The 14,396-nt window shown below is 28.4% G+C and overlaps 1 protein-coding gene across 3 annotated transcripts; it reads left to right on the forward strand.

Moving 5' to 3' along the window:
* The first annotated feature begins 478 nt into the window (after positions 1 to 478).
* On the forward strand, positions 479 to 14,394 carry LOC128387713 (rho GTPase-activating protein 45-like). 3 transcript variants are annotated; one of them, XM_053346977.1, is made up of 9 exons: positions 480 to 1,040; positions 1,117 to 1,280; positions 1,832 to 1,994; positions 2,613 to 2,829; positions 8,567 to 8,631; positions 8,786 to 9,270; positions 10,582 to 11,039; positions 11,180 to 11,313; positions 12,029 to 14,394. In XM_053346977.1, the coding sequence occupies exons 3-9, from the start codon at positions 1,875 to 1,877 to the stop codon at positions 13,697 to 13,699; spliced, it is 3,150 nt and encodes a 1,049-aa protein (XP_053202952.1). In that variant the 5' UTR covers positions 480 to 1,040; positions 1,117 to 1,280; positions 1,832 to 1,874; the 3' UTR covers positions 13,700 to 14,394. The 3 variants fall into 3 exon arrangements, with proteins under 3 accessions (XP_053202961.1, XP_053202952.1, XP_053202942.1); XM_053346967.1 differs by having other exon boundaries at positions 480 to 1,280; XM_053346986.1 differs by lacking the exon at positions 8,567 to 8,631 and having other exon boundaries at positions 479 to 1,280; positions 8,880 to 9,270.
* The last annotated feature ends 2 nt before the right edge of the window (positions 14,395 to 14,396 follow it).

Here is a 14,396-nt window from a genome sequence, read left to right on the forward strand (position 1 = left end):
ACAACAGCAACAAAAAACATCAACAATTAAAAGTTAATTGTTATTATGGTCCAATGAGAAGGTAAAAAATGAGATGTTAATCAAAACGACTCGAGTCAAAATCAAGTGTAACCAAATCAAATTAAATTATTTACATTTAAAGGTAAGTAAAAGTGACTAAATTAACAAATCATTTTAATCAAAATGATCAACAACAATCAATCAAAAAGGTAAACAATCAAGAAAAACCAACTAGAATCAAAATCTAAACAAAACTGTTGGAAAAAAGTTTTCACATAACAAATGAATCGACGTCGTAACTCATTGATTAGGTCAAAAGTGTTTACAATTAGAGTAACAATTAAATAGGCAATGGAAAGGTGATTGTTGTTTAATTGTTAACAATTAAATGAACATTAGATTGTAATCATTATTCCGTAGAGAAAAAGGTAAATTTGATACGAAGATAATCAGGGAGAGAGAGAGAGAGTAGAAAATTCATCATGAGTGTTCATAGAATTCAAGTTTTCTCAAGGACGAATACCAGTTTTCGTGTTTTCTATTTTCTCTTTCAACCATTTCTCTCTCACTCTCTCACTCTCTCGCTCTCCCATTCTCTCTCATCATCAACCAACATGAAGCTCATTCGCACGCTGTTGTCAGAACCTGTAACACAATGAGCAGGATGTTGTTCACTTAGAACTCTAATCGTTCAGTTAACAGTTTCAATTGTTATTCTTTATTCATGTTTTTCATGATAGAGAAAAAAAAATTCTTAATCTTTATCTGGATTAACACTATGGATTAATTATCTCTCATTTCTTCACGTGTCTTCCTCTCCCTTAATTGTTTCCGTGTTCAACTATTTTCATGTGTAATTCAATTCTGTCAATCATTTTTTTTTATCTTCATCATCAATATAACAGTTTGATATTAATTACCTTTAATTAACCTGTTGATTCAATCACCAGTCTTCATTTGAATCATCTAATTAATTGTTTTCTTTGCTGTTTCTGTGAATTTTGTTTACTTGTTGTTTCAATCAATCGAGACACTTAAATGTTAATTATTATTACATTTACAACTCTCGTTTTTATTTGTTAATTTCATTGGTTATCAAATGATTCTGATCAACAGGTTAATTAAAAATGGATAACAATTAATTAGCCGCGTTTCCAATGGAAATAGTAACAAATTTTAACATCTAATCAACTATTGGATTGAATCATCAACATCTACACTTAATCAGTGGGTTTACCTGATTAAGAGTGAAAATCAAATTATTTCATAATAAACAACAGGTAAGCTTTCAACTCTCTCACTATTATTATGTTGATAGCAATTCCTAAACTGAAAACTGAATAAATCTGATGATGATGAAGGTATTGAGTGAAAAATTGATAAACACCACCAGTTGATTAGAGGGAGACAATGTTAATTGTTGATAGATGAACGTTTATCAACTAAACAATTACCTAAATTTAGTTTCTCTCTTTGTTAACCATCACTTTTACCTGACAGATTAACCATCACTTTCCAACCTCATCAACCATCATTATCTAATCATCATCACATTAAGATAATCAACTCTCATTAAAAGTGAATTAATCAACAACTGTCCTTTTGTTTATTGTTGCTTAACATCATCATTTTAATTTAAATCAAGTGACCATTGAAAAAATTGATTAATTGTCCTTCCAATGACACAATTGACATGTTAACTATTAAATTAAAGAATAGATTGTTTAACCTTTGTGGTTAATCAACAAGTAACAAAACAATTTAGACAAATCATGTTAATCAATTTCTTTTAATTACCAATTTGAATTGTTCTATTCTATTGTATTTTTAGCCTAATCATCATCAACAATCAATTATCGTTTTCACAAAGCAAAATGTTATTCTGTCGTAGCAAATATATCAATTCCTCAGCCGATCCAATTAACTACCGACTCTCTGAGTATCTCATGGAAAGTGGTGGAGGAGGAGGTAAATCAAATGGAAACATTAACATGGTAATTAAAAAATTCTATTTAATCAACAATTATCACTAATAGACAATCAACAATCAACAATCAACGATCAACAGTCTTAGTGTCCATCAAACAAAAAGAACTTCTTGTTACAGATCAATTTCGTTTCTAATCAAATTTCCATCAAAATTTCCTTTTCTGTGTTTTGATTATCATCACAATTTGACAACAATCAAAAATCTTGTTTGATTACGACGATTTTTTGAAGATGCGATTAATTGATTTCCAATGTCGTCAAATTAATTTATCTTCTTTGTGATTACATCTTGAATTTTCCAATAGAATCGAAAAAGAATTTACTTTACTTTTTTTTCTCTTGGATTTGTCATCATCATGTTGAATAAATCATCCTCATCTTCATCTTCATCTTCATCTCCATCATCACCATTACCATTATCATGTATTTCATCCGATTATAACTCGACCATTATAACGAGAAAAAGTTTGACTTTATGTTTGATTGACTTGACAGTTGACTTGATTATCTACTATACCCTTCAGGCCTTAATTTCAATTTCTCTTTATTTAATTAATCTTTCCATTTGGTTTCTTGAGAGATTTAAATTAATTGTTGTTGATTATTTTCTCTTCTATCATCAGATTGGCGGTGATTCATCAACAACAATTCCATCATCTTCATCATTAACTCCGCCAGAACTTACTGACCCTGAAGCAAGAAGTCCACTGACACCTAATGATTGTGACAATAGGTTTCTCCATTTACCTGAAGGAATTGATTTAGCTCTTCATCGGGCTAAATTATGGTCCAAATATGCCAAAGATTTGATTAACTACATCGACAAGAGAAGCAATTTAGGTAAGTCTCTCAAACAATCAACATTTTCTGTGTAAAATTAGGTTAAATTGTGTTACCAAATGTTTCTCATCAAAGTGTAATTATGATTGCTAATTAATAATCGATTCTCAACACTAATAAGTATTTAATACAGGGGCTATTGATTGATTTTCGCCCATGTTTTTTTTTCGATTTTCTACCAATTCCTTATTCCACCAATGACCTAAATGACCTTGATCCTTTTCTATAACAATTAAGTATCGGAAAAACATTTACAATTTACAATTAAAGTCTCATCTTCATAAGACTCATACTTATCGAGAAAATCGCAAAAAAAACTTGGGCGAAAATCAATGAATAACCCTGTAAATGGAAATCGTAGCATTTTGAATTATAATTAACAAGCAATTAACATTCATTGACATAATTTTTTATGTCGTTCATTTAAACATAATCAACACTTAAAACTCAATTTCAATCATGTTAATGATAAAAACGATGAATTGATTGAAATAATTTGATTCCATTGAACTTAGATCTAGTAGATTATCAGATTAATATTTTAATTATAATTGATCATTTTGTTTTACATGAGCCATGGATGATTAATCAATAATCATGGTGATGTAATCAAATTACACTGAAACAATCAATTGTTTAGTTTCCTTAATAATAATAAATTCTGATAATCATTAATTGTCAAATTGTCAAATGAAACAATCACCTTGTTGATGTTGTGTAAGCAGCATTACAATTAAGCAATTAACAATTTGATTATAGTTACGATTATATATTAATACTTAATCATTGTTAACCGGAAATTATTTTGGATACCAAACTATTGAACAATTTAGCATTGTAATTGTTAGGTTTACCATGAAGCTGAAAAACTTTAAATTTCAGCAATTAACATGATAAACAATCTGATTAACACCTACTCAGAAAAGTAAATTGTGTTTATATTTTTACCTTCAAAGTGATTTAATTATATCTACAAATTAAGAGGTGTTGAGAAACAACAATAAACAAATGATGATAGTTGATGATTGTTTGTGTGAGTGTATCAATTTCCCATTATTAACTTAATTAAATCAACAGATTATCATATTGCTTACTGATGATCATCATTTGTAAATACAATTATCATAATGATGAGACTCATCGTCATTTAATAACTAATTGTTCATCTTTTTTGTTTTAATTGTTTCACCGATTCTCAAATTTTTCATTGACAATTAAAGTAATCAAACATTTTCTTCCTACAACCAGTTAATCAATTAACTTAATCCTGTTAAAAAGTAAACCATCAACATTTAATTAAATCCAGTTATAATTGATATAAAGGACAAATCAAACTGTGAATTAGTCAATCAAAGGATTAACAATTATCACCGTAGTTAACAATTAACCTTTCAATTCAACACCTTGATTAGTTATTAACGAAAGTTTCTCCTATACTAATTAACTAAATATTTTTAATTTAAATCTTAATTGTTGCTGATCATCATTCTAATTGTTATTCTCGTTAATTATACTAATATAATATAATATTTAAAATATCCTAGAAATTAGTTTAAATCAATCAGTCAAATAATCTTGTCAACCCTTAATGAAACCAACATAAGTTAAATCAGGAAATAAGTTAAAACAATTAGTTAATTTATTATTAATAATTGAATGAAAAAAAAGACATAAAAAATTAATGATTAATTGTGATGATTAAGTTTCTGATATTGATGTGATTCCGTGTCCCGTTAAATGATAATCAACTTTAATCGAGACACAATAATATCAATAATTGAGTACAACTACAATTAAATTAATTATAAACCATCAATTGAACAATTTAATCTTAATAGCAGATTGTTAAATTGTTACCGTGATCCATTATTATTTATTAATTGTTGGACTGGTGAAAATAATTAAATTACCTTTGATTTGTTTTTCGCAATTTTTGTTAAATTTATTTAGAGTAACACTTTTTAAATTGTTGTGATAATTTCACTTTCATTTGATGTTAATTAACTTTTGCTTTAAGGATTTGTATGTATGATTAAACTATATCAATTAACTAATTACAATCACTTTCTTAAATTGCTGAATCCAATCAAACATTCCGATAATTTCAACAACATCCAATAATTAGGAAAAAGTGAATCCAATTAAATGAGGAAGGGATTTATGAAAATGATGATCGACCCGATGATTAGAATTAATTAATTAATAATAATTACCTGGCAGAGTCAAGGTAATTATAGAAATTTAAACGTTGATCATGATCAATCAACAATCAATATTTTCGCATTGATTGTAAATCAATTGGATCAACAAATATTAATCACAATGAATAAAAACTTAGTAACTTTTTCCTAAGTTTGATAACATCAATTTGTATTTCTAAATCATTGCCCCTGTAATTGAATAAATTGATAATTTTAATTACGTTAATTTAATCTGATTGTGATATTACCTTAATTTCAATTAAAAAAAAGGTAAAACTTTCAATTTTTACCTGATTAGTGTCAAGCTAATTTATGAGACAAGATTAAATCAAGTCATTCATTTGCTCTACTTTGGTTGTTAGTTAAATTGTGAAGTTCAATTAGCAATTAATTTTAATTTACCTTTTTTTCCTCTAACAATTTAAGCTTTTTTTTACCATTTCTTTGAGTTAATTGTTAATTAATCATCGATTAGTCCGAGTAAACTATGAAATTTGTGACTATCATTTACATTTGAATTGTTTAAACAGTTAATTGAATTGTTGATTGATTTAATTGCATTATTATCATTACCTTTTGATTACTTTTCAAGTGTTGATTAATCATCTAAATCAAATGAGCTGATTCTTTTGTTTTTTTTAATGATGATTTGATAATTAATTGCTTCTGATTCTCATGATCATGGTCAAGTACAATTACTATTACAATTATGGGTTTTATTGACATGAATTAATTTGATTATTATTTGTGATCAAATCATAAAGTATCTCATATTAATCAGAATATAATTTTCATCTAAATCACGATTAAAATGAAGAAAAATTGTTAATCACGATCATGACCGATTGCTACGAAGTTAACCAATTGTAATCAATTGTTAGTTAATTGCTTAAAGATCAACAAGTCAATTATTGTTCAACAATAGCTGTGAATATAAATATTTAGTTAATTGACTAATCAACATCGTGATTAAAAATGATTATTTCACTCACTCGAAATGAGTGATCAGCAAATCATTTAATTGTTAGTCTCATTTACAATACTGTTAATTGTTGGACGAATCACTTTCTATTATTAACAATTTAACTAAAGGCATTTCCGAGTTTCAGACTAATTATAAATTAATTTATGTGATTGATTGGAAATCATTTCTTCAGATATTATCGTAAATATCTTTAAATAATATTAATTGATTTAAAGTAAATCATCTAAATGATTAACTTCCAATTATTGATTCCTAGTGATAAACGATGATCAATTCAGACTCAATCTTTTAGTAGGTTAATCAACTTAAATTATACCCTAGAGAAATTGATTGTAAACAATCAAGTGAATGAAACTTTTCCAATTTTAATCACGGACCTTTATTTTGTTCCCAACTGATTAAATATCAACAAATAACGTTGATTATCATCATTTTATCAGCGACTCTGATGATTAACTGACAATTTGTAATCAAAATTTTAACACAATCAGCTTGTAATTATAAATATCGTTTGAACGATGTTGCTTTAAGCTCTGATAGGAATTGATAGTTGAATTATTGTGAACCGATTGTGATGATTGAAGGTAACTAATGGTTCACATTATGTTAACCATCAAGTCCATCATTTAATCAAATGATTTAATCATAATCAGTAGCAATGAAATTGCCGTTAACGGACCTGCGAGCAAATTAATGAAAGTGAAAACAAAAGCAGATGAAAATTTCCACCTCAAGAAGATTGAACAACTTTCTCTTTTTATCATCATCATCATCATCATCATCATCGTCATCGTCATCATTATCATCTCTCACTCTCCCTCACTCTCTCAATCTACCTTCAGGTATCTTAAATATCATCATTATAATCCTAATGGTCAAGCATTTATTCAAACTTAAAGGTAAAGTTATCGATGACCGTTATCATTAGTTTATCTTCAATGAACTTCCGATAATATCTTTCCAACAATCAGCTTAACTACTGTTTTCCCATGATGATCACAATTAATGATTTACTTATCACAAACAATCATTAAACTTTATATTTAGCTAATCAAATCATATCAATCATCAATTTACTTTTGATTAAATTGAGGTAAATAACTTATTGGTAAATCAATTATAAATAATATCAAATTTTTTCATCATTATTATGAATTTTTGATTAACCTACAATCTATTAATAATAATTGTTATTTTTGTTTCACTGTAAACAATTAACTTAATTCACTCTCATCACATTAAATCACAATAAACACTCAACGGGGGTTTTCAATTGTTCATATAACTGATTGATTTAAATCATCTTCAATTATCTCATGTTGATTAGTCAAAATGATTTACTAAATACAGGGAAATATTCAAATACGTTTTCACTGTGAGTCTCTGTATCAATCAATCAATTATTTCAACAATAGTTTCATCAAATTATCAACAATTTGTTTATCACAAAATTGAAATGATTAAATTACCTCAATTTGATTGCAATTAGTTAAGCTGATTGACCTCACCTTAAAAGGATTTATTTTAATCAAGTTTATTGTAAACTTTTTTATTTACACCTTTGATTTAGTCAATTGAACTAATCAATATTAATTAACTTTTGGTTATATCTTTATATTTGTTTATGGACAATTGTTGTGAATTAAATTAATTATCAAGATTGATTTGTAAAAATCAAATTAATCTATTATCCCTACACACTCACATTTACCTGATTGTCCTTAATTGTTGTTTGTTTTGATTGTTAACAAGCAAAGTCAATGATTTAAATTGTTGTTTAGTAGATTAAGAAAAAAAATAATTCAAGATCAATTGAAAATTACCTTTAATTTTTTTTTCCTGTTTCCAATCATACTCAATGTTCAGTTGACTAGATTATATTTTTCACCAATCAAATCAATGATATTGATTAAACTGTCAATTTGATTTGTTGATCAAACAATTTAACTTTACGATTGTAAATCTTGTTATTAACTAAATATTATCATTGTTTAACATTTAACCAAAGCAATTTAATGTTTCTTACCAAACAACAACCAACCATTAATTCAAATTGTTATCAAATGTATTCATATTATTATTGTTATTGTAAAAATCTAAATCAACAATCAGGAAATGATTAAAATCTAATCAAGTTGAAAGATCATTGAAAATCAATGGTCTCTCTCATACAATCAATTTAAAGAGCAAAATTAATAAACAATTTTGTAACCTTTTCTTGTCACTTTACTTGTTGATTGTGATAATCATGATGATCATCATCAAGTTTTCACTCAAGTTAATCAACGAGTCTCTTGTTGAACAATTTAACAATTCACAATTTGTATCACGATTAATACAACAAAACACTGATGATTATTGATGAACCTTAACCATTACAATAATCACAGTTGAATTAAAAATGCAAACCATTTATTTAAATAACATTCATGTTGATCATAATTGACCAATAACATTACACTTGATTGTTTGGGATATAATTTGATTTTTTTCACCAACAATTCTAATCATTTATTTCCTATTCCAATTTATTTAATCCGATGATTAACAGAAGCTGACCATGTACGCAATTTAACTAAATTAGCACAATCAGTTAAGCCCATCCTGAAGGAAGAGGTAAATATTTTCATGATTAACCTTTAAATTTAATTTTCACCTCTAATTTTCAGTTGAACCATTTGCATAATCCTTTTAAAGGTTAATTTGATTAGAATAATTTAATTTAATTGAACAATTAGCTAATTATTCTGTTCTCTTTTCTCTCTCTAAGAAATATCTTCCTCTTCAATCGGTTTACCTGAAAGCCTTGGACAATGATTTGGACAATAGTTGTAGTACACTTGCTAATTGTTCACTTCTTTTAGGACATAAATTTATCGAACCACTGGCTGCTCGTCGAACTGAACATGAAAAAATTCGAAAACAGATCAAATCAGAATGGAATCGAGAATTGAAACGCACTCACGAATCATTGACCAATCTTCGCAAGGCTCGAATCATCTATTTTCAAAGGAATCAAGAATATGAGAGACTTAGAACTTTAAGCAATTTATCATCTGAACTGAATACAAATGAATATGGAGGACCAATTGGCGGTGGTGGTGGTGGTGGTGGTGGTGGAGTGGGTGGTTGTTATGGTGGAAATGATCCAGTCAGTAAATGTGAACGAAAAAAGCGAATTGAAGACGAAGCTTGTTTAAGAGCTCAAGAGGCTGAGATAGTCTATCGAAATACAATCAACGAAGCAAATATCAGGTAATTACAATTGAAATTATCTCAATTCTAAATTTTAATAATTGATTCAAACTAATCATTAACGATTAATACAGAGCACTTGACTATTTTTTTGCAATTTTCTTGGTAACTATAAGTCATAGAAAAGTCTTAAAGATTTCATGATTTATTTGAGCGACACTGAATTGTCATATTGAAATATCAAGGTCATTTGGGTCATTGTTGATCCGTATCAATTGATTTAATAGTAATTTAAGGTTCAGGTAATTGTCGAGGATTAAGTTTCAATACATTAGCGATAGCATTTGGATGGACATTACATGTATTTAAATCAACACTGAAAGTGTCATTTTTATTTTCTCAATTGATGAACCTCAATTTATTTTAACATGTATTTTCGTGAAATGGCCTTCAAACGCGTGATTTTGGGATTGACCTCAATGACCTTGATATTTTTCTATGACAATTTAGTATTGTTCAAATTAATCGTTCAAGTCTTTAGTCTCTAGGACTCATAGTTACCGAGAAAATCGCAAAAAATATCGACAAAGCTGAATAGCCCTGTAAATTGTGAGAAGTTGATTAACAGTAATTAAGTTTTATTTCAAGCAGTAATCATAATTAGTTTCCTGTTGATAATAATTGTAACCTTTTATGTTGACTGTCGTAATATAGTTATAAAGTTTGATTTGATTATAAACAAATTATTAATGATGTAATCATAAAGTAAATTTAAACCCATCAGAATCCTTAATTTAGTTAATCATTTTAAAATCACTTCTTTGTATTTAATTGCTCAATTTGTTTACAATCTCATAACTTACATGTGACATATCCGTTGTTTATGATTATGACGTTGATTGTAGCTGATAAACTAGGTTAAATTGTGGTTAATTGTAGCTCTGATTTATTATCAAGGCGAGTAAGGGTAATCATAAATTGCTAGTTATCATAATGAAGTGATGGTTGGTTGATTGTTGTTTCTAATAAGTGTATAATTGTTGTTTCCTTTTGTGTGTTACAATCAGCATTTATCATTAAATTTTCTCAATGCAAATTGTTAGTTATGACAACATAAAGTGCCACAATTAACTTTCATCACCATGATTATTGTTCACGATTTATGGATAACCATGAAAAAAAATTAGTCGATGAATTGAATTACATTGACATCTAAATATTCACAAGGAATCAATTTCCTCTCAATATATTGATGATAAAATGATTGTATCATACACCAAGTTTAATCTGTACATGTAATTGTCAAGTTTTAATTGTTCTCATCGTCAATTTCATCTAATAATAATTTGATTGTTGATCTATTTTCTCAAGGACTCGAAACTGTGAAGAACTGAAAAGAAAACTTTTAATCCGGATTCGGGAGTTAATCTACCAGTGCGATCAAACCCTGAAAGCAGTGACCATTGGCTACTTTGAATGTCAACATAACCTTTACAAACCAATTGTTGAACAATTTGGATCTCTAAGTGATTTAACTAAATTGTATCAACCTGGAAGTAAATACGCTGATTATATATCACAATTACCAGAATTTACAGAAACCCTTAGAAAATGTAACAACAATGGTATTCTGAAAAATTCTGATTACAACAATAAATTTGATTCATTAACAAATCAAATGTCAACAGGTAAAGTTATTGGTAATTGTAATCAACGATCAACAATTAAACGATCAAACAATTTAAATGAAAACCATTTAAAATCCTGCAAAGATATTGAATTGCCAGTTACCTTTTCAAGTGAAATGGTGGTTGATGGAGATTCAAACTGTAAGTAATACACTAATCATAATCAACCATCAAGTTGATTACCTTAATTACATGAATATTAATGTACATGAATGTATGAAAAAAATGTCCTCTATTTAGATTGTTTGTTAATTGTCCTTTCTGTTTCTCGATTCTTACAGTTGAAAGTGGTTTTAATTGTTCAACTCTTCCTGCGACATTAACACCAAGCCACCATTTTCGTAAACTTAAAACACCATCTCGCTGTCGGCATTGTGATGGTTATGTTTGTTTCCAAGGTCTTGAATGTATCAATGTACGTCTTTTATCAATCTTAATCAACTTAATCATCCTCTCAATGTCTTAATTAGCACCATTATTACATCCTTAATTGTCTGAAAATGGTTTCATCGTTTACCTTCAAACAGCCATGATAATAACACTAATTTTAATAATAGTAGTAATCATAATGAGTCCACCTGAGTAAACAATCAATTCAAATAATAGTAAATTGTAATTGTAAATTTTGTCCAATTTCAATCAATTCATTATTTTCTATTAGGTTGTGATTGTTGGTTTAATTTAATTCTCAGTTAATTACTTAATTTTGATCTCTACCAGTCAAGGATTTAATAACTAACTTTGAAATCAATTCAATATTAATAATCTGTTTCTTTTATGATATTATTGTTATCAAAAAGGTAACAATAGTGATAATAATTAACTAAAAATATATAATCATGTTTATAATACATGTATAGTTAATTATGATAAAGCTAATTGCTTTGTTGAATCTTTACCGTTGAGTTTTGATTAATTCAACAGTAATTTGTTTTCAATAGACAATCAAAAGTAAACTGGTTTATAATTTCAAATCATTTTTACCTTTTATTGTAATAACATAACAATCTGAATATTAATTTAATTCTTGTTCTTATTCAACAATTGAATCAACAACAACAACCCAACTAACTGTAACTTTTTGTCTTTTGTCTCACATATATTAACATGGATTATACTTTAAATCAAAGTGTGGATTAACCTGTCATAACAAGTGTCGAACCGAATTGGTAATCGTTAATTGTAGTAATAACAACAACAATAATAGTACTAATCTCCGACGGAATCGAGGTTCATCAACTAAGAAAACAATGACAACTTTTGGTGTTGATTTGAAATGTTCGGGTGATGAGATTCCTCCGGTTCTGGTTAAATGTATCAACGAACTGGATCGTCGTGGCAGTTTAATTAAGGGACTTTATCGTGTATCGGGTGTTAAATCTCGAGTGGAAAAACTTTGTCAACTTTTCGAATCCTGTCCAGTCGATTCTGTTGATTTAAATGATGTCCATCCAAATGTTATCGCTAATGTATTGAAACTTTATCTTCGTCAGTTACCTGAACCTTTAATTACTTATAAACTATACCCTGAGTTTATACGGATCGCAAAACAATATCCGTCAAGTGCTGATGGTTCAGGAGCAGATTTGGACGATCCTTCAATTGCTGACCAACTGGTTGTCCAGTATAAACAATTGACCTCAAGTTTACCCTCTGTTCATAATAAAACTCTTGCCTTTTTGTGCTATCATTTGAAAAGAGTAGCTGATCAGAGTAAAATCAACAACATGCCTTCATCAAATTTGGGAATCGTTTTTGGACCAACTTTATTAAGATCGTCAGAAGGAGATTCGTTGAGCTCACTGGTCGATACTGGTCATCAGGCTCGAGTTGTTCAAATACTGATTACATATGTTGAAAAGATTTTCGGTCCAGCTCCACCATCACCTCAACCACTGACCGATCCTTCATATCCGGATGATGATGAAATTGATGAAGATCAACAACATCCATGTGAAAATAATGAAAACAATAAGGTAAACTCAATGATGACCAATACAAATCGGACACAAGTTACTCTTACACTAGAAGGTAATAACTGTTCATCGTCAAAGGGGAAGGATAAAGAAAATGATAAACTGATAAATAAGTGCAGAAAAATGATCAACAGTAATAATGTTTACAATAATAACATGAATGACCAAATGATCATTGACCATAACAATATTACTATCGATGGTAAAGTCCGAAGCCTCGAACGTGAAAGGTTATCACCTACTCCATCAATTTATTCATCATCAGCTGTTATCAAATTATCTGGTCAACAAATAATCACTGGACCATCAAATCTTAGCGGTAATTATGATGATTCAGATGATAGATTAAATCGGTCCAATAATAATCATAATCATAATTGTAATCATATTATTGGTGGTTCTCGGAATTCACTTTACGAGGCAAGGAGACAATTTTTTGCTTCTCCCTCACACTCACCTTTATCATCTTTGACATCACCATCTTCATCTTCATCGTCACCTTTATCCTCATCTTCAACCTCAAGTTACTCCATTCGACCTCATTCCCTAATTACCGGATCAATGTCATTAAATTCACACAATCTTAATAATCACAATCACAATCATAATCATAATCATCACAACCATTCATCACCTTTATCTTCAACAATGTCATCACCAACAACAACAACATCTTCACCATCTAATGAACTACCTTCAATGACCATGTCCAGTTTATCACTGACCAGACCTCGCAAAGCCTCAATCGTAACAAATACAATTAATAATAACAACAACAATTTAACCTCAAACAATGATTTATTCATTACAAAGATGACCAGTTAACTGGTTTAATTGAATTACACTGAGAGCGCCGATACAGTAATTTGATAATTGAAATGCAAATAGCAGTTAATTGATCATGAAGGATTAACGGAACAATTAAATAACAAATTTCCTATTACTTTAATTGTTGATCAATTTTAGTTATAAGATTTTCTTTTTATTTTAATTAAATCAACTGATCAATTGTTTCCTCCTGATAATTAACTTTTAAAATTATCCGGACAGGATTCCAATTGTATCTACTAATTGATTTGGTTTTGTCTTTTTAACAATTAACATGTAATCATCATTTTTTTTTAATTGTTTAACAACCAAATCATGATAATCAAAAAATTGTTACGATCTTTGTATTTTAAACTATTTTATATTAACAAAAACTTTATAAATTGTTACACAGCCAAGGGATTGAAGTTTACAATCAGTTTGTTTAATCATTTGCTCAGGTAATCAGGTAATAAAGATACTAATTACTTTTAATATCTAATCAGATGACCATTCAAAGGGATTATACCGTTTGAATGAGAGAGTGTTGTATGATTGGATTAACTTTATCTCATTCATTGATTATATTTAATTGTGTGAATGATTCAACAAATTGTTGAAAACTCAAAGTCTTTGGCTGTTTATTATGCATATGAACATTCAACGTTTAACTTTGCTATTGACGCATTTTGAATAAAATAAATTGCAATTAATT

This window comes from Panonychus citri, unplaced genomic scaffold (genome assembly GCF_014898815.1).
Source record: "Panonychus citri isolate SS breed McGregor unplaced genomic scaffold, ASM1489881v1 Contig00002, whole genome shotgun sequence".
Classification (NCBI taxonomy): Eukaryota; Metazoa; Arthropoda; class Arachnida; order Trombidiformes; family Tetranychidae; genus Panonychus; species Panonychus citri.